General features: G+C 47.6%; 2 protein-coding genes across 2 annotated transcripts; both read right to left on the bottom strand.

Annotated features, from left to right (window-relative positions):
- Positions 1–1,817: 1,817 nt before the first annotated feature.
- LOC123441312 (calcium-transporting ATPase 7, plasma membrane-type-like) lies at positions 1,818–4,514 on the bottom strand. Its single transcript, XM_045117792.1, has one exon. It carries the CDS (start codon positions 4,512–4,514, stop codon positions 1,818–1,820), a length of 2,697 nt encoding a protein of 898 aa, XP_044973727.1.
- Positions 4,515–15,633: 11,119 nt separating this feature from the next.
- On the bottom strand, positions 15,634–18,330 carry LOC123441311 (calcium-transporting ATPase 7, plasma membrane-type-like). The gene has a single exon (XM_045117790.1). The coding sequence runs from the start codon at positions 18,328–18,330 to the stop codon at positions 15,634–15,636; it is 2,697 nt and encodes an 898-aa protein (XP_044973725.1).
- Between the last annotated feature and the right edge of the window lie 3,883 nt (positions 18,331–22,213).

The following is a 22,213-nucleotide window of genomic DNA, read 5'->3' as shown; positions in this document are numbered from 1 at the left end:
GCCTCGGAGGATGAATATTATTATGTGTTAAAAAATCCTAGATTTTTCTTTTTTGCACAACCCTCATTTCAATGTATTTCGTCCTGAAAATTTACGCACTTGTGCATTATGCCTCCTTGTATATCTATTGTTTTTTTCCGAATTTTTTAAAATGTAAATATACTAATTTGTATGAATTTTGAATTTTTCAGAAACCAACTTCATTGGACTTCTTCCCCCAAAAGGAATTTTCGATTGCAGCATTGATATGTACTCCGTTCATATTAAAATAGTTGTCAAATGCTTGTCGTGATTTTAGTTCGACCTAAAACCACCACAAATATTTTGAAACAGAGGGAGTATTTATTATTTAGCAGTCGCACCTAGGTCATCTCCGGAAAACAACACAAACCGACTAGATATAGAAAAATAATTGTTACCAAATCCCCTTCTTAACTAATGGTCTTTGGTAAGAATGCTTTTTTTGACCATGAAAAAAATTAAAAACATAAAATTATGAAGGAATCTTAGTTTCCACAAGAGTTTCTCGGTAAAACCACAAGCACAATTAACCAATATTTGCACAGGGATCTCATTGTAAAATTGCTATCAGCAGTTAGCATCCATTCGATCTTATCATTACCATACCATCATTATCTCCTCACATCGTAGTTTGAGACTATTTCAAATCTTAAGCGATTCTCAAAAAAGGATTTATTCTTAAGATAGAACCATTTCGTCCTTTAACAATGGCTTAATCAACTAAGATATTATGATAAAAAATTGCTATAAATCCTATGGTAGAAAAAAATTGAGTGGCTTATCACCAACCCAACAATATTTCCAAGACATAGTGTTGTTTCCATTACCTAACACCCTGTTGTAATGTTTAGAAAAAATGTATAAGCTTTTAACAAGCTAGCTAGTCCAAAAATAGTAATATCACACCTTAGATTTAATCAAATAAATACACTTGTTATTTAAATATTCATTCAACAACACATCTTGTCACAATCGAAATTCATTTCTAATTTCCAGAAATAATTGGCCTGTAGTGCTTTATTCATATGTTTCAAATTGAATATATCTAGGCCATCCTGGTCTTTGGTTTTGTAGCAAGTTTTCTAGTTTACTGTCCGTAACCGTGCTAGGCCAAATGAAAGCATCTTCAAGGGCCACGAAATAGAGGAGGGCATTGAGTTTTGTATTGACTTTATTCCTGACATTAAGCCGATTGGTGTTCCTCAATCGCGGCATGAGGGAAAACTGAGTGGAAAAGGCATGCTAGGACCAAACTCAATAATATGTAGGAACGGACATTCTTGGGCGCAAGCACACTACACAGTTATACAAAAATACCTTGGTGGCCCCGTACATCAATGAACATGAGAATATTCTATGCTCCAAACACATGGAGTAGTCTGACGACTCGATTACACGTGAACACATGGGGACTTTTTGTGGTTGGTTGCAAACACATCTCATGAGTAACAACACTGTTGGAGATGACGTGTACTTGTTGGCCAGGACACCATCTTTGAGTGTATTGACTTTCCAAGGGCATTGATATAAATGGGAATACATTTTACATGACCGCCCAAGATAAAAAAAGCATCAACCAAAATAATGGTGTCTGCTCGGAGTTTTTGGGTACCCCGATCAGTTTGGGTAGCAAGGATGTTACGATGAAAGAGACGCTCAACATGTTGTTGAAAGATGTGAAACTTTTCAGAAACGTCAGATTTTTTTGAGTAAGTAGATCCAGTTGAACTTGCTACCAACAGAAACGGGTCCAGGACCCCACACATCGCCTTTGATTCGCTACTAGGCTAGGCTTGTCAACTGCTACGAACCGGCACTGGGATGAACTTGACGGCCCAACCAACGGGCCACGACACGGTGGCGATGGCGAGGCAGACGCCCCATTGCCCCAAGCCGAGCTTCGTGGTACCAACGAACTTCGTGAGCACCTCCACCGTCACCACCTGCAGCACGAGCGCCAGGGCGACGATGAGGAGGAACATCCTATTCTTGAGCACCCCGGCAAGGACGTTGTCCCTCATGTTGAACTCGTTGAACACCTGGAAGAGCATGAAGACATTGAAGATCATGGTGGCACTGGCTTGGTCATCGTTGCCAAGGAATTGGAGCCCCAGCAGCACGGCGATCTGAAACATTGCCTGCGCGGCCATGATGTAACACATGGCATTGTTGATGAGCCGTGTCGTGCGGGAAATGGGTGGGGATTCCATGAGCGCGTCGGTGGGCTTGTCAGTGGATAGCGCCAGCGTGCTCATGACGCCCATCACCAGGTTCACCCACATGATTTGCACGGTGGTCAGTGGAACGTTACCCATGGTGACCGCCGACATGAAGTTGACGATGATTGCGACGGCGTTGACGATGATGTGGAACTGGATGAACTTCTGGAAGTTGTGATAGGCACAGCGTCCCCACCGGGTAGCCTTCACCACTACGTCGAACTTGCCGTTGAGGAAGATGGTGTCCGTGGAGACATCGGTGCCATGGACGTCCATGCACAGCACCACGTCGGCCTCCTTGAGAGCCGCCGCATCATTGATGCCCTCGCCGGCGGTCACGGCCACCACGTGGCCCTTGTGCTTCAGCCGCTTCACCAGCAACAGCTTGTCTTGGGGCCGGGAACTCGCCATGACACGGATCTTGTCCACCATCTGGAGTTGTCGTGTCACTGACATGGCCCGGAACTGGTGTCCCTCGATGACGACTCCGTCGGGGTCATTGCTCGAAATGATGCCGCACTCCTTGGCGATAGTAAGGGCCATGAGGATGTTATCGCCGGTGAGCATCTTCACGGCCATGCTTGCCTTTGTGCAATCTTCAATGGTGGCATTGACCTCTGGTCGGCAAGTGTCTTTCAAGCCGACTATACCTAACAATGTCAGTTCCTCCAGGTGATGAACCTTTGATTGCTCAGTGTCGTCAACCTTTTTATAAGCAAAGCCGAGGCACCGGAGGCCGCTTGCCACCATATCGCGGATCACCTTCTCAAGCTTGTTCCGCTGCTCCACACCGAGTTCACGCACCGTTGCATCCGTGTCCATGTACATGGAGCACATGGCAAGGAGCACCTCCGCGCCGCCTTTCCAGTGCGCGACCAACAAACGTGTGGCCTTGTCCCTGATTATTGCACGGCTGGGGCTGGGCTTCTCGTCGGAGTTGAAAGCCTCCACATGTACTACCTTGCAGCTCCTCTTCAAGGCGGCAGCATCCATGGAGAGGTCCGCCGTGGCCCATGACAGAAGTGCCTTCTCCACCGGGCTGCCCGATATCTCCGGTTGGGATACATTGTCCGGCTTGTACACGCTTCCGGTGGTGTTGAGCCCGACGCCCTGGCACAGCAGGCCAACGACGCTGCTAGATATCGCCGTGGGGGTTCTAGGTCGGGCAGTGCCGACCCAGAACTCGGTCACCTCCATCCTGTTGAGGGTGAGCATTCCGGTCATGTCGGTGCAGATGACCGTGACCGACGCCGACAAACTGTGCACCAGCGCCTTATCCTTCACCATCATCTTCATGGCAAAGGTGGCCATGAGAGACACCGCAATCGGCACGCCCTTTTCAATCAACAGCGGCTTTCCCGTGCTACTGTTGGTGAAATGGCGAACGAGGAGCACGGTGAAGGCGACAAGCGCGACGGCGACGGTAGCCTTGCCGATGGTTGAAATGAGACTCTCGAGGCGCTCCTCTAGCGGCGCCGGGCGAGTGTTCAATTTCAACGTTGAGAGGATGCTCCAAGCCGTGGTGTTGGTGCCGACGGCGGTGACGAGCATGGAGCCGTGGCCGTTGACGACCTTCACGCCGGAGGCGAGGAAGGGGTTCGTCCCGGCGTCGATGTCGATAGGGCCGGGATGTCCCGTCAAACTCGACTCGTCCACCTGGAAGCCGTGGCCGTCTAGGAACACCCCGTCCGCTGGAACGACGTCGCCGGTCTTGAGTATGAGCACGTCGCCGACGACGACGTCAAATACGGAGATCTCCTGTCTCCTGGCGGCGCGGACGACGGTGACGACAAGGTTGGCGGACTCGGTGGCGAGCTTGTGGTCCCTCTTGGCCTGGGCGTGGCTGATGACCGCGGTGACGCCGAAGACGACGAATGCGGCGAGGAAGATGGTGGCACCGTCGTACCACCCGTCCTTGACGCCATGCTCCATGATGCCTAAGCCGAGGGAGACGGCGGCACTGGCGAGTAGCGCGACGACGGAGACGTGGCCGAGCGCGTCCAAGACGTGGCGGAAGAAGGTCCTGGGCCTGGGCTTGGGGCACGTATTGTCGCCGAACTCCTTCTTGCGCCAGCTCAACGTCATGTCCTCGTCCCTGATGCCCCGCTTCGGGTGGGAAGTGAGCTTGGCCGCGATGCCGGTGCTTCCGCCGAGGCGGCGAAAGCAGTCATGGCACTTATCCTTGACGAGGCCCCTGATGGAGGAGGAGACTGCAGCAGCATCAGCATCAGCTTCAGCGTGAGAGTGACCTTCGTCCTCGTGGGGCATGTACATGTCCTCGTGAGATGCTTACTTAGCTTGGTCATTTTCGTATAGAAAAGTCCGACGTCGGCGAAGCATCAGGGCCGGTCCTGAGAATTCGGGAGCTCGGGACGGAACTAGAATCCAGGGGCCCGGGCGTAGAGCATAAAATCATATACAAAAAATGATCTTTTATTCTTCGCTGAAGGCAATATGTTAATTTTTATTATATACAAGTCTCTTCTTTGGATTGTTTTGATGATAAAAATATCGGACCTAATAGTTTATTCACTGATAATCATGGTATTTTAGCAGATAGTCACTCACGTTTATATGATTGATGTTAATGTAAATATCATATTATGTAAAATCCTTGTTTTCCAAATTTATATTACTTTTTTTCCTCCACAACAACTTCCGGTAAGTTATCAAATACGAAAATTATAACCCCAATAACATCTATCCACAAACATTATCTAATGAATATATTATTAATCCCATCAAAAACTGAATAGATTAATAATGGCCTAGTTGCAACAATCTAGAGGAAATTTTGATGATCATATATAAATTTAAATAAAGCTTCCCAGTTAAATCTCACACGGCTTACACTAGCAGATAAATTGAGATCCGAGGCATATAACTTATCTTTTCTAATCACGCCATCACACTGTATCGCCTCTCGGCGAGTCGGCATGGTTACGTGGAAGGCATGGCTATCGCCGGCGGTTCAGTCATCCTTCGACACGGAGCTTGTGTGAGTCAAAGCGCCGCCACGCACACATAGGAGATGGATATCAAGTGCCGTGCTGCTACTGTAGGGGACGATCTATTCTCTCAACTCTCAGCTTCTGTAACCTTTGAACATTCCGGGTATGTCCCCTTTATAAAAGATCCGCTTGACCTGGCTGAAAATTAGGAGAACATCTGAAAATGAAACAATTAAGCGCACAATTTTCGGCTGGCAAATTAAGGAACAAATCACTAGCGATTTTCCCCATAACTACTCCCAATTAATCGCATGCAATAACAAATTACTCCTCAATCGTAGCTGGAAGGAAATCCTGGGAAACGGTAATACCATTTAGTTTTCGCGTAGGAGGTAGGCGATACTTTGGGATTTGATCAGGGAGCTAATCCCATACAAGACGAGAACACGTATGTGGGGCCCCTTGGCATCAGGGGGCCCGGGGCGACCGCCCCGATCGCCCCCCTCCCCCCCCCCCTCAGGGCCAGGCCTGCCAAGCATCCGTCGTCCGTCGTGAAGTCGGTAGGAATTTCGACTACGCCGGTCGACTTTCGCAGGGAAGGCGTGTGCGGCGTGCAAGTAATGTTAATACATAAGTTTACATAGGTTTACAAAGAGGTGGATTTTGATTAAAGATTATAAGGGAAATGAGGACCTCATTCCCTTAAAAATCTGGTTAGTTAGAAAGAAAGAATCCTAATCAACATGTAATAATTGGTTATATGTCTAGCAGGCCAGCAATCCACGTGCGCAGCCGATAGGAACGCCACCCGCTATGGCACACGGCGGTCTGTAGGAGGCCCAAAACCCGGCACGTGTAAAGTGCCTCAGGCGCTTTTTTGCAAAACAACAATAATAGGAAAGTCACTGAGACGCTTTTTCGAAAAAAAAAACAGAAAAGTCAGTGAGACGAAAGACAGATTGATGAGGTGTTTGCATGCCACGCTTCGCTTTATATAGTGAAGGGGCGGAGGGGGGGGGGGTGTTAACGGAGATGCTTACTTAGCTTGGTCGTTTTCGTATAGAAAAGTCCGACGTCGGCAAGCATCCGCCGCCCGTCGTGAAGTCGGTAGGAATTTCGCGGCGGGCCGAGCAATTCACGTGCGCAGCCGATAAGAACGCCACCCGCTATGGCACGCAGCGGTCCGTGGGAGGCCCAAAACCCGGCACGTGTAAAGTGCCTGAGGCGCTTTTTCGTAAAAACAAAAAAACAGAAAAGTCCCTGAGGCGCTTTTTCGCAAAAAAGAACATAAAAGTCCCTGCGGCGATGGTGGGGAACTTTCTTGCGGGCGCGTGATACTTTTGTCCGCTCCGTACTTTGTGGGGGCCGTCTGTCATCCTCGTGCTGACGCAACCCGCGTGCGCGTAGCTTTTCTAACTCGCGCTGTCCGGTGGTCCGTCCCGCGCATGCTCCGAAACCTGCACGGACAGATGCGTTTGGATCGAGCGTTCGCCCTGCCCTAATTATTTTATAACAAGAAACGGTCACGAAGGTCCTAGACACTGCATTACACCACATAAGACAGGATTACAAAGCGGTTTACATCAAGACATCAAAGAAACATGATATATCAAACAAGTCCCCGTCTTTCATGAAGAGGACCCCAAACGAAAAGATGAGAAAGCAGTCCGGTCCTATGTTTAAATCAGTACTTTAGTAATCTATAGACACAAATTCATAGCCTCGGAGGATGAATATTATTATGTGTTAAAAAATCCTAGATTTTTCTTTTTTGCACAACCCTCATTTCAATGTATTTCGTCCTGAAAATTTACGCACTTGTGCATTATGCCTCCTTGTATATCTATTGTTTTTTTCCGAATTTTTTAAAATGTAAATATACTAATTTGTATGAATTTTGAATTTTTCAGAAACCAACTTCATTGGACTTCTTCCCCCAAAAGGAATTTTCGATTGCAGCATTGATATGTACTCCGTTCATATTAAAATAGTTGTCAAATGCTTGTCGTGATTTTAGTTCGACCTAAAACCACCACAAATATTTTGAAACAGAGGGAGTATTTATTATTTAGCAGTCGCACCTAGGTCATCTCCGGAAAACAACACAAACCGACTAGATATAGAAAAATAATTGTTACCAAATCCCCTTCTTAACTAATGGTCTTTGGTAAGAATGCTTTTTTTGACCATGAAAAAAATTAAAAACATAAAATTATGAAGGAATCTTAGTTTCCACAAGAGTTTCTCGGTAAAACCACAAGCACAATTAACCAATATTTGCACAGGGATCTCATTGTAAAATTGCTATCAGCAGTTAGCATCCATTCGATCTTATCATTACCATACCATCATTATCTCCTCACATCGTAGTTTGAGACTATTTCAAATCTTAAGCGATTCTCAAAAAAGGATTTATTCTTAAGATAGAACCATTTCGTCCTTTAACAATGGCTTAATCAACTAAGATATTATGATAAAAAATTGCTATAAATCCTATGGTAGAAAAAAATTGAGTGGCTTATCACCAACCCAACAATATTTCCAAGACATAGTGTTGTTTCCATTACCTAACACCCTGTTGTAATGTTTAGAAAAAATGTATAAGCTTTTAACAAGCTAGCTAGTCCAAAAATAGTAATATCACACCTTAGATTTAATCAAATAAATACACTTGTTATTTAAATATTCATTCAACAACACATCTTGTCACAATCGAAATTCATTTCTAATTTCCAGAAATAATTGGCCTGTAGTGCTTTATTCATATGTTTCAAATTGAATATATCTAGGCCATCCTGGTCTTTGGTTTTGTAGCAAGTTTTCTAGTTTACTGTCCGTAACCGTGCTAGGCCAAATGAAAGCATCTTCAAGGGCCACGAAATAGAGGAGGGCATTGAGTTTTGTATTGACTTTATTCCTGACATTAAGCCGATTGGTGTTCCTCAATCGCGGCATGAGGGAAAACTGAGTGGAAAAGGCATGCTAGGACCAAACTCAATAATATGTAGGAACGGACATTCTTGGGCGCAAGCACACTACACAGTTATACAAAAATACCTTGGTGGCCCCGTACATCAATGAACATGAGAATATTCTATGCTCCAAACACATGGAGTAGTCTGACGACTCGATTACACGTGAACACATGGGGACTTTTTGTGGTTGGTTGCAAACACATCTCATGAGTAACAACACTGTTGGAGATGACGTGTACTTGTTGGCCAGGACACCATCTTTGAGTGTATTGACTTTCCAAGGGCATTGATATAAATGGGAATACATTTTACATGACCGCCCAAGATAAAAAAAAGCATCAACCAAAATAATGGTGTCTGCTCGGAGTTTTTGGGTACCCCGATCAGTTTGGGTAGCAAGGATGTTACGATGAAAGAGACGCTCAACATGTTGTTGAAAGATGTGAAACTTTTCAGAAACGTCAGATTTTTTTGAGTAAGTAGATCCAGTTGAACTTGCTATCAACAGAAACGGGTCCAGGACCCCACACATCGCCTTTGATTCGCTACTAGGCTAGGCTTGTCAACTGCTACGAACCGGCACTGGGATGAACTTGACGGCCCAACCAATGGGCCACGACACGGTGGCGATGGCGAGGCAGACGCCCCATTGCCCCAAGCCGAGCTTCGTGGTACCAACGAACTTCGTGAGCACCTCCACCGTCACCACCTGCAGCACGAGCGCCAGGGCGACGATGAGGAGGAACATCCTATTCTTGAGCACCCCGGCAAGGACGTTGTCCCTCATGTTGAACTCGTTGAACACCTGGAAGAGCATGAAGACATTGAAGATCATGGTGGCACTGGCTTGGTCATCGTTGCCAAGGAATTGGAGCCCCAGCAGCACGGCGATCTGAAACATTGCCTGCGCGGCCATGATGTAACACATGGCATTGTTGATGAGCCGTGTCGTGCGGGAAATGGGTGGGGATTCCATGAGCGCGTCGGTGGGCTTGTCAGTGGATAGCGCCAGCGTGCTCATGACGCCCATCACCAGGTTCACCCACATGATTTGCACGGTGGTCAGTGGAACGTTACCCATGGTGACCGCCGACATGAAGTTGACGATGATTGCGACGGCGTTGACGATGATGTGGAACTGGATGAACTTCTGGAAGTTGTGATAGGCACAGCGTCCCCACCGGGTAGCCTTCACCACTACGTCGAACTTGCCGTTGAGGAAGATGGTGTCCGTGGAGACATCGGTGCCATGGACGTCCATGCACAGCACCACGTCGGCCTCCTTGAGAGCCGCCGCATCATTGATGCCCTCGCCGGCGGTCACGGCCACCACGTGGCCCTTGTGCTTCAGCCGCTTCACCAGCAACAGCTTGTCTTGGGGCCGGGAACTCGCCATGACACGGATCTTGTCCACCATCTGGAGTTGTCGTGTCACTGACATGGCCCGGAACTGGTGTCCCTCGATGACGACTCCGTCGGGGTCATTGCTCGAAATGATGCCGCACTCCTTGGCGATAGTAAGGGCCATGAGGATGTTATCGCCGGTGAGCATCTTCACGGCCATGCTTGCCTTTGTGCAATCTTCAATGGTGGCATTGACCTCTGGTCGGCAAGTGTCTTTCAAGCCGACTATACCTAACAATGTCAGTTCCTCCAGGTGATGAACCTTTGATTGCTCAGTGTCGTCAACCTTTTTATAAGCAAAGCCGAGGCACCGGAGGCCGCTTGCCACCATATCGCGGATCACCTTCTCAAGCTTGTTCCGCTGCTCCACACCGAGTTCACGCACCGTTGCATCCGTGTCCATGTACATGGAGCACATGGCAAGGAGCACCTCCGCGCCGCCTTTCCAGTGCGCGACCAACAAACGTGTGGCCTTGTCCCTGATTATTGCACGGCTGGGGCTGGGCTTCTCGTCGGAGTTGAAAGCCTCCACATGTACTACCTTGCAGCTCCTCTTCAAGGCGGCAGCATCCATGGAGAGGTCCGCCGTGGCCCATGACAGAAGTGCCTTCTCCACCGGGCTGCCCGATATCTCCGGTTGGGATACATTGTCCGGCTTGTACACGCTTCCGGTGGTGTTGAGCCCGACGCCCTGGCACAGCAGGCCAACGACGCTGCTAGATATCGCCGTGGGGGTTCTAGGTCGGGCAGTGCCGACCCAGAACTCGGTCACCTCCATCCTGTTGAGGGTGAGCATTCCGGTCATGTCGGTGCAGATGACCGTGACCGACGCCGACAAACTGTGCACCAGCGCCTTATCCTTCACCATCATCTTCATGGCAAAGGTGGCCATGAGAGACACCGCAATCGGCACGCCCTTTTCAATCAACAGCGGCTTTCCCGTGCTACTGTTGGTGAAATGGCGAACGAGGAGCACGGTGAAGGCGACAAGCGCGACGGCGACGGTAGCCTTGCCGATGGTTGAAATGAGACTCTCGAGGCACTCCTCTAGCGGCGCCGGGCGAGTGTTCAATTTCAACGTTGAGAGGATGCTCCAAGCCGTGGTGTTGGTGCCGACGGCGGTGACGAGCATGGAGCCGTGGCCGTTGACGACCTTCACGCCGGAGGCGAGGAAGGGGTTCGTCCCGGCGTCGATGTCGATAGGGCCGGGATGTCCCGTCAAACTCGACTCGTCCACCTGGAAGCCGTGGCCGTCTAGGAACACCCCGTCCGCTGGAACGACGTCGCCGGTCTTGAGTATGAGCATGTCGCCGACGACGACGTCAAATACGGAGATCTCCTGTCTCCTGGCGGCGCGGACGACGGTGACGACAAGGTTGGCGGACTCGGTGGCGAGCTTGTGGTCCCTCTTGGCCTGGGCGTGGCTGATGACCGCGGTGACGCCGAAGACGACGAATGCGGCGAGGAAGATGGTGGCACCGTCGTACCACCCGTCCTTGACGCCATGCTCCATGATGCCTAAGCCGAGGGAGACGGCGGCACTGGCGAGTAGCGCGACGACGGAGACGTGGCCGAGCGCGTCCAAGACGTGGCGGAAGAAGGTCCTGGGCCTGGGCTTGGGGCACGTATTGTCGCCGAACTCCTTCTTGCGCCAGCTCAACGTCATGTCCTCGTCCCTGATGCCCCGCTTCGGGTGGGAAGTGAGCTTGGCCGCGATGCCGGTGCTTCCGCCGAGGCGGCGAAAGCAGTCATGGCACTTATCCTTGACGAGGCCCCTGATGGAGGAGGAGACTGCAGCAGCATCAGCATCAGCTTCAGCGTGAGAGTGACCTTCGTCCTCGTGGGGCATGTACATGTCCTCGTGAGATGCTTACTTAGCTTGGTCATTTTCGTATAGAAAAGTCCGACGTCGGCGAAGCATCAGGGCCGGTCCTGAGAATTCGGGGGCTCGGGACGGAACTAGAATCCAGGGGCCCGGGCGTAGAGCATAAAATCATATACAAAAAATGATCTTTTATTCTTCGCTGAAGGCAATATGTTAATTTTTATTATATACAAGTCTCTTCTTTGGATTGTTTTGATGATAAAAATATCGGACCTAATAGTTTATTCACTGATAATCATGGTATTTTAGCAGATAGTCACTCACGTTTATATGATTGATGTTAATGTAAATACCATATTATGTAAAATCCTTGTTTTCCAAATTTATATTACTTTTTTTCCTCCACAACAACTTCCGGTAAGTTATCAAATACGAAAATTATAACCCCAATAACATCTATCCACAAACATTATCTAATGAATATATTATTAATCCCATCAAAAACTGAATAGATTAATAATGGCCTAGTTGCAACAATCTAGAGGAAATTTTGATGATCATATATAAATTTAAATAAAGCTTCCCAGTTAAATCTCACACGGCTTACACTAGCAGATAAATTGAGATCCGAGGCATATAACTTATCTTTTCTAATCACGCCATCACACTGTATCGCCTCTCGGCGAGTCGGCATGGTTACGTGGAAGGCATGGCTATCGCCGGCGGTTCAGTCATCCTTCGACACGGAGCTTGTGTGAGTCAAAGCGCCGCCACGCACACATAGGAGATGGATATCAAGTGCCGTGCTGCTACTGTAGGGGACGATCTATTCTCTCAACTCTCAGCTTCTGTAACCTTTGAACATTCCGGGTATGTCCCCTTTATAAAAGATCCGCTTGACCTGGCTGAAAATTAGGAGAACATCTGAAAATGAAACAATTAAGCGCACAATTTTCGGCTGGCAAATTAAGGAACAAATCACTAGCGATTTTCCCCATAACTACTCCCAATTAATCGCATGCAATAACAAATTACTCCTCAATCGTAGCTGGAAGGAAATCCTGGGAAACGGTAATACCATTTAGTTTTCGCGTAGGAGGTAGGCGATACTTTGGGATTTGATCAGGGAGCTAATCCCATACAAGACGAGAACACGTATGTGGGGCCCCTTGGCATCAGGGGGCCGGGGCGACCGCCCCGATCGCCCCCCTCCCCCCCCCCTCAGGGCCAGGCCTGCCAAGCATCCGTCGTCCGTCGTGAAGTCGGTAGGAATTTCGACTACGCCGGTCGACTTTCGCAGGGAAGGCGTGTGCGGCGTGCAAGTAATGTTAATACATAAGTTTACATAGGTTTACAAAGAGGTGGATTTTGATTAAAGATTATAAGGGAAATGAGGACCTCATTCCCTTAAAAATCTGGTTAGTTAGAAAGAAAGAATCCTAATCAACATGTAATAATTGGTTATATGTCTAGCAGGCCAGCAATCCACGTGCGCAGCCGATAGGAACGCCACCCGCTATGGCACACGGCGGTCTGTAGGAGGCCCAAAACCCGGCACGTGTAAAGTGCCTCAGGCGCTTTTTTGCAAAACAACAATAATAGGAAAGTCACTGAGACGCTTTTTCGAAAAAAAAAACAGAAAAGTCAGTGAGACGAAAGACAGATTGATGAGGTGTTTGCATGCCACGCTTCGCTTTATATAGTGAAGGGGCGGAGGGGGGGGTGTTAACGGAGATGCTTACTTAGCTTGGTCGTTTTCGTATAGAAAAGTCCGACGTCGGCAAGCATCCGCCGCCCGTCGTGAAGTCGGTAGGAATTTCGCGGCGGGCCGAGCAATTCACGTGCGCAGCCGATAAGAACGCCACCCGCTATGGCACGCAGCGGTCCGTGGGAGGCCCAAAACCCGGCACGTGTAAAGTGCCTGAGGCGCTTTTTCGTAAAAACAAAAAAACAGAAAAGTCCCTGAGGCGCTTTTTCGCAAAAAAGAACATAAAAGTCCGTGCGGCGATGGTGGGGAACTTTCTTGCGGGCGCGTGATACTTTTGTCCGCTCCGTACTTTGTGGGGGCCGTCTGTCATCCTCGTGCTGACGCAACCCGCGTGCGCGTAGCTTTTCTAACTCGCGCTGTCCGGTGGTCCGTCCCGCGCATGCTCCGAAACCTGCACGGACAGATGCGTTTGGATCGAGCGTTCGCCCTGCCCTAATTATTTTATAACAAGAAACGGTCACGAAGGTCCTAGACACTGCATTACACCACATAAGACAGGATTACAAAGCGGTTTACATCAAGACATCAAAGAAACATGATATATCAAACAAGTCCCCGTCTTTCATGAAGAGGACCCCAAACGAAAAGATGAGAAAGCAGTCCGGTCCTATGTTTAAATCAGTACTTTAGTAATCTATAGACACAAATTCATAGCCTCGGAGGATGAATATTATTATGTGTTAAAAAATCCTAGATTTTTCTTTTTTGCACAACCCTCATTTCAATGTATTTCGTCCTGAAAATTTACGCACTTGTGCATTATGCCTCCTTGTATATCTATTGTTTTTTTCCGAATTTTTTAAAATGTAAATATACTAATTTGTATGAATTTTGAATTTTTCAGAAACCAACTTCATTGGACTTCTTCCCCCAAAAGGAATTTTCGATTGCAGCATTGATATGTACTCCGTTCATATTAAAATAGTTGTCAAATGCTTGTCGTGATTTTAGTTCGACCTAAAACCACCACAAATATTTTGAAACAGAGGGAGTATTTATTATTTAGCAGTCGCACCTAGGTCATCTCCGGAAAACAACACAAACCGACTAGATATAGAAAAATAATTGTTACCAAATCCCCTTCTTAACTAATGGTCTTTGGTAAGAATGCTTTTTTTGACCATGAAAAAAATTAAAAACATAAAATTATGAAGGAATCTTAGTTTCCACAAGAGTTTCTCGGTAAAACCACAAGCACAATTAACCAATATTTGCACAGGGATCTCATTGTAAAATTGCTATCAGCAGTTAGCATCCATTCGATCTTATCATTACCATACCATCATTATCTCCTCACATCGTAGTTTGAGACTATTTCAAATCTTAAGCGATTCTCAAAAAAGGATTTATTCTTAAGATAGAACCATTTCGTCCTTTAACAATGGCTTAATCAACTAAGATATTATGATAAAAAATTGCTATAAATCCTATGGTAGAAAAAAATTGAGTGGCTTATCACCAACCCAACAATATTTCCAAGACATAGTGTTGTTTCCATTACCTAACACCCTGTTGTAATGTTTAGAAAAAATGTATAAGCTTTTAACAAGCTAGCTAGTCCAAAAATAGTAATATCACACCTTAGATTTAATCAAATAAATACACTTGTTATTTAAATATTCATTCAACAACACATCTTGTCACAATCGAAATTCATTTCTAATTTCCAGAAATAATTGGCCTGTAGTGCTTTATTCATATGTTTCAAATTGAATATATCTAGGCCATCCTGGTCTTTGGTTTTGTAGCAAGTTTTCTAGTTTACTGTCCGTAACCGTGCTAGGCCAAATGAAAGCATCTTCAAGGGCCACGAAATAGAGGAGGGCATTGAGTTTTGTATTGACTTTATTCCTGACATTAAGCCGATTGGTGTTCCTCAATCGCGGCATGAGGGAAAACTGAGTGGAAAAGGCATGCTAGGACCAAACTCAATAATATGTAGGAACGGACATTCTTGGGCGCAAGCACACTACACAGTTATACAAAAATACCTTGGTGGCCCCGTACATCAATGAACATGAGAATATTCTATGCTCCAAACACATGGAGTAGTCTGACGACTCGATTACACGTGAACACATGGGGACTTTTTGTGGTTGGTTGCAAACACATCTCATGAGTAACAACACTGTTGGAGATGACGTGTACTTGTTGGCCAGGACACCATCTTTGAGTGTATTGACTTTCCAAGGGCATTGATATAAATGGGAATACATTTTACATGACCGCCCAAGATAAAAAAAGCATCAACCAAAATAATGGTGTCTGCTCGGAGTTTTTGGGTACCCCGATCAGTTTGGGTAGCAAGGATGTTACGATGAAAGAGACGCTCAACATGTTGTTGAAAGATGTGAAACTTTTCAGAAACGTCAGATTTTTTTGAGTAAGTAGATCCAGTTGAACTTGCTACCAACAGAAACGGGTCCAGGACCCCACACATCGCCTTTGATTCGCTACTAGGCTAGGCTTGTCAACTGCTACGAACCGGCACTGGGATGAACTTGACGGCCCAACCAACGGGCCACGACACGGTGGCGATGGCGAGGCAGACGCCCCATTGCCCCAAGCCGAGCTTCGTGGTACCAACGAACTTCGTGAGCACCTCCACCGTCACCACCTGCAGCACGAGCGCCAGGGCGACGATGAGGAGGAACATCCTATTCTTGAGCACCCCGGCAAGGACGTTGTCCCTCATGTTGAACTCGTTGAACACCTGGAAGAGCATGAAGACATTGAAGATCATGGTGGCACTGGCTTGGTCATCGTTGCCAAGGAATTGGAGCCCCAGCAGCACGGCGATCTGAAACATTGCCTGCGCGGCCATGATGTAACACATGGCATTGTTGATGAGCCGTGTCGTGCGGGAAATGGGTGGGGATTCCATGAGCGCGTCGGTGGGCTTGTCAGTGGATAGCGCCAGCGTGCTCATGACGCCCATCACCAGGTTCACCCACATGATTTGCACGGTGGTCAGTGGAACGTTACCCATGGTGACCGCCGACATGAAGTTGACGATGATTGCGACGGCGTTGACGATGATGTGGAACTGGATGAACTTCTGGAAGTTGTGATAGGCACAGCGTCCCCACCGGGTAGCCTTCACCACTACGTCGAACTTGCCGTTGAGGAAGATGGTGTCCGTGGAGACATCGGTGCCATGGACGTCCATGCACAGCACCACGTCGGCCTCCTTGAGAGCCGCCGCATCATTGATGCCCTCGCCGGCGGTCACGGCCACCACGTGGCCCTTGTGCTTCAGCCGCTTCACCAGCAACAGCTTGTCTTGGGGCCGGGAACTCGCCATGACACGGATCTTGTCCACCATCTGGAGTTGTCGTGTCACTGACATGGCCCGGAACTGGTGTCCCTCGATGACGACTCCGTCGGGGTCATTGCTCGAAATGATGCCGCACTCCTTGGCGATAGTAAGGGCCATGAGGATGTTATCGCCGGTGAGCATCTTCACGGCCATGCTTGCCTTTGTGCAATCTTCAATGGTGGCATTGACCTCTGGTCGGCAAGTGTCTTTCAAGCCGACTATACCTAACAATGTCAGTTCCTCCAGGTGATGAACCTTTGATTGCTCAGTGTCGTCAACCTTTTTATAAGCAAAGCCGAGGCACCGGAGGCCGCTTGCCACCATATCGCGGATCACCTTCTCAAGCTTGTTCCGCTGCTCCACACCGAGTTCACGCACCGTTGCATCCGTGTCCATGTACATGGAGCACATGGCAAGGAGCACCTCCGCGCCGCCTTTCCAGTGCGCGACCAACAAACGTGTGGCCTTGTCCCTGATTATTGCACGGCTGGGGCTGGGCTTCTCGTCGGAGTTGAAAGCCTCCACATGTACTACCTTGCAGCTCCTCTTCAAGGCGGCAGCATCCATGGAGAGGTCCGCCGTGGCCCATGACAGAAGTGCCTTCTCCACCGGGCTGCCCGATATCTCCGGTTGGGATACATTGTCCGGCTTGTACACGCTTCCGGTGGTGTTGAGCCCGACGCCCTGGCACAGCAGGCCAACGACGCTGCTAGATATCGCCGTGGGGGTTCTAGGTCGGGCAGTGCCGACCCAGAACTCGGTCACCTCCATCCTGTTGAGGGTGAGCATTCCGGTCATGTCGGTGCAGATGACCGTGACCGACGCCGACAAACTGTGCACCAGCGCCTTATCCTTCACCATCATCTTCATGGCAAAGGTGGCCATGAGAGACACCGCAATCGGCACGCCCTTTTCAATCAACAGCGGCTTTCCCGTGCTACTGTTGGTGAAATGGCGAACGAGGAGCACGGTGAAGGCGACAAGCGCGACGGCGACGGTAGCCTTGCCGATGGTTGAAATGAGACTCTCGAGGCGCTCCTCTAGCGGCGCCGGGCGAGTGTTCAATTTCAACGTTGAGAGGATGCTCCAAGCCGTGGTGTTGGTGCCGACGGCGGTGACGAGCATGGAGCCGTGGCCGTTGACGACCTTCACGCCGGAGGCGAGGAAGGGGTTCGTCCCGGCGTCGATGTCGATAGGGCCGGGATGTCCCGTCAAACTCGACTCGTCCACCTGGAAGCCGTGGCCGTCTGGGAACACCCCGTCCGCTGGAACGACGTCGCCGGTCTTGAGTATGAGCACGTCGCCGACGACGACGTCAAATACGGAGATCTCCTGTCTCCTGGCGGCGCGGACGACGGTGACGACAAGGTTGGCGGACTCGGTGGCGAGCTTGTGGTCCCTCTTGGCCTGGGCGTGGCTGATGACCGCGGTGACGCCGAAGACGACGAATGCGGCGAGGAAGATGGTGGCACCGTCGTACCACCCGTCCTTGACGCCATGCTCCATGATGCCTAAGCCGAGGGAGACGGCGGCACTGGCGAGTAGCGCGACGACGGAGACGTGGCCGAGCGCGTCCAAGACGTGGCGGAAGAAGGTCCTGGGCCTGGGCTTGGGGCACGTATTGTCGCCGAACTCCTTCTTGCGCCAGCTCAACGTCATGTCCTCGTCCCTGATGCCCCGCTTCGGGTGGGAAGTGAGCTTGGCCGCGATGCCGGTGCTTCCGCCGAGGCGGCGAAAGCAGTCATGGCACTTATCCTTGACGAGGCCCCTGATGGAGGAGGAGACTGCAGCAGCATCAGCATCAGCTTCAGCGTGAGAGTGACCTTCGTCCTCGTGGGGCATGTACATGTCCTCGTGAGATGCTTACTTAGCTTGGTCATTTTCGTATAGAAAAGTCCGACGTCGGCGAAGCATCAGGGCCGGTCCTGAGAATTCGGGGGCTCGGGACGGAACTAGAATCCAGGGGCCCGGGCGTAGAGCATAAAATCATATACAAAAAATGATCTTTTATTCTTCGCTGAAGGCAATATGTTAATTTTTATTATATACAAGTCTCTTCTTTGGATTGTTTTGATGATAAAAATATCGGACCTAATAGTTTATTCACTGATAATCATGGTATTTTAGCAGATAGTCACTCACGTTTATATGATTGATGTTAATGTAAATATCATATTATGTAAAATCCTTGTTTTCCAAATTTATATTACTTTTTTTCCTCCACAACAACTTCCGGTAAGTTATCAAATACGAAAATTATAACCCCAATAACATCTATCCACAAACATTATCTAATGAATATATTATTAATCCCATCAAAAACTGAATAGATTAATAATGGCCTAGTTGCAACAATCTAGAGGAAATTTTGATGATCATATATAAATTTAAATAAAGCTTCCCAGTTAAATCTCACACGGCTTACACTAGCAGATAAATTGAGATCCGAGGCATATAACTTATCTTTTCTAATCACGCCATCACACTGTATCGCCTCTCGGCGAGTCGGCATGGTTACGTGGAAGGCATGGCTATCGCCGGCGGTTCAGTCATCCTTCGACACGGAGCTTGTGTGAGTCAAAGCGCCGCCACGCACACATAGGAGATGGATATCAAGTGCCGTGCTGCTACTGTAGGGGACGATCTATTCTCTCAACTCTCAGCTTCTGTAACCTTTGAACATTCCGGGTATGTCCCCTTTATAAAAGATCCGCTTGACCTGGCTGAAAATTAGGAGAACATCTGAAAATGAAACAATTAAGCGCACAATTTTCGGCTGGCAAATTAAGGAACAAATCACTAGCGATTTTCCCCATAACTACTCCCAATTAATCGCATGCAATAACAAATTACTCCTCAATCGTAGCTGGAAGGAAATCCTGGGAAACGGTAATACCATTTAGTTTTCGCGTAGGAGGTAGGCGATACTTTGGGATTTGATCAGGGAGCTAATCCCATACAAGACGAGAACACGTATGTGGGGCCCCTTGGCATCAGGGGGCCCGGGGCGACCGCCCCGATCGCCCCCCTCCCCCCCCCCCTCAGGGCCAGGCCTGCCAAGCATCCGTCGTCCGTCGTGAAGTCGGTAGGAATTTCGACTACGCCGGTCGACTTTCGCAGGGAAGGCGTGTGCGGCGTGCAAGTAATGTTAATACATAAGTTTACATAGGTTTACAAAGAGGTGGATTTTGATTAAAGGTTATAAGGGAAATGAGGACCTCATTCCCTTAAAAATCTGGTTAGTTAGAAAGAAAGAATCCTAATCAACATGTAATAATTGGTTATATGTCTAGCAGGCCAGCAATCCACGTGCGCAGCCGATAGGAACGCCACCCGCTATGGCACACGGCGGTCTGTAGGAGGCCCAAAACCCGGCACGTGTAAAGTGCCTCAGGCGCTTTTTTGCAAAACAACAATAATAGGAAAGTCACTGAGAAGCTTTTTCAAAAAAAAAAACAGAAAAGTCAGTGAGACGAAAGACAGATTGATGAGGTGTTTGCATGCCACGCTTCGCTTTATATAGTGAAGGGGCGGAGGGGGGGGTGTTAACGGAGATGCTTACTTAGCTTGGTCGTTTTCGTATAGAAAAGTCCGACGTCGGCAAGCATCCGCCGCCCGTCGTGAAGTCGGTAGGAATTTCGCGGCGGGCCGAGCAATTCACGTGCGCAGCCGATAAGAACGCCACCCGCTATGGCACGCAGCGGTCCGTGGGAGGCCCAAAACCCGGCACGTGTAAAGTGCCTGAGGCGCTTTTTCGTAAAAACAAAAAAACAGAAAAGTCCCTGAGGCGCTTTTTCGCAAAAAAGAACATAAAAGTCCCTGCGGCGATGGTGGGGAACTTTCTTGCGGGCGCGTGATACTTTTGTCCGCTCCGTACTTTGTGGGGGCCGTCTGTCATCCTCGTGCTGACGCAACCCGCGTGCGCGTAGCTTTTCTAACTCGCGCTGTCCGGTGGTCCGTCCCGCGCATGCTCCGAAACCTGCACGGACAGATGCGTTTGGATCGAGCGTTCGCCCTGCCCTAATTATTTTATAACAAGAAACGGTCACGAAGGTCCTAGACACTGCATTACACCACATAAGACAGGATTACAAAGCGGTTTACATCAAGACATCAAAGAAACATGATATATCAAACAAGTCCCCGTCTTTCATGAAGAGGACCCCAAACGAAAAGATGAGAAAGCAGTCCGGTCCTATGTTTAAATCAGTACTTTAGTAATCTATAGACACAAATTCATAGCCTCGGAGGATGAATATTATTATGTGTTAAAAAATCCTAGATTTTTCTTTTTTGCACAACCCTCATTTCAATGTATTTCGTCCTGAAAATTTACGCACTTGTGCATTATGCCTCCTTGTATATCTATTGTTTTTTTCCGAATTTTTTCAAATGTAAATATACTAATTTGTATGAATTTTGAATTTTTCAGAAACCAACTTCATTGGACTTCTTCCCCCAAAAGGAATTTTCGATTGCAGCATTGATATGTACTCCGTTCATATTAAAATAGTTGTCAAATGCTTGTCGTGATTTTAGTTCGACCTAAAACCACCACAAATATTTTGAAACAGAGGGAGTATTTATTATTTAGCAGTCGCACCTAGGTCATCTCCGGAAAACAACACAAACCGACTAGATATAGAAAAATAATTGTTACCAAATCCCCTTCTTAACTAATGGTCTTTGGTAAGAATGCTTTTTTTGACCATGAAAAAAATTAAAAACATAAAATTATGAAGGAATCTTAGTTTCCACAAGAGTTTCTCGGTAAAACCACAAGCACAATTAACCAATATTTGCACAGGGATCTCATTGTAAAATTGCTATCAGCAGTTAGCATCCATTCGATCTTATCATTACCATACCATCATTATCTCCTCACATCGTAGTTTGAGACTATTTCAAATCTTAAGCGATTCTCAAAAAAGGATTTATTCTTAAGATAGAACCATTTCGTCCTTTAACAATGGCTTAATCAACTAAGATATTATGATAAAAAATTGCTATAAATCCTATGGTAGAAAAAAATTGAGTGGCTTATCACCAACCCAACAATATTTCCAAGACATAGTGTTGTTTCCATTACCTAACACCCTGTTGTAATGTTTAGAAAAAATGTATAAGCTTTTAACAAGCTAGCTAGTCCAAAAATAGTAATATCACACCTTAGATTTAATCAAATAAATACACTTGTTATTTAAATATTCATTCAACAACACATCTTGTCACAATCGAAATTCATTTCTAATTTCCAGAAATAATTGGCCTGTAGTGCTTTATTCATATGTTTCAAATTGAATATATCTAGGCCATCCTGGTCTTTGGTTTTGTAGCAAGTTTTCTAGTTTACTGTCCGTAACCGTGCTAGGCCAAATGAAAGCATCTTCAAGGGCCACGAAATAGAGGAGGGCATTGAGTTTTGTATTGACTTTATTCCTGACATTAAGCCGATTGGTGTTCCTCAATCGCGGCATGAGGGAAAACTGAGTGGAAAAGGCATGCTAGGACCAAACTCAATAATATGTAGGAACGGACATTCTTGGGCGCAAGCACACTACACAGTTATACAAAAATACCTTGGTGGCCCCGTACATCAATGAACATGAGAATATTCTATGCTCCAAACACATGGAGTAGTCTGACGACTCGATTACACGTGAACACATGGGGACTTTTTGTGGTTGGTTGCAAACACATCTCATGAGTAACAACACTGTTGGAGATGACG

This window comes from Hordeum vulgare, chromosome 3H, assembly GCF_904849725.1.
Source record: "Hordeum vulgare subsp. vulgare chromosome 3H, MorexV3_pseudomolecules_assembly, whole genome shotgun sequence".
NCBI lineage: Eukaryota > Viridiplantae > Streptophyta > Magnoliopsida > Poales > Poaceae > Hordeum > Hordeum vulgare.
This window is presented reverse-complemented; position numbering and strand designations above follow the sequence as displayed.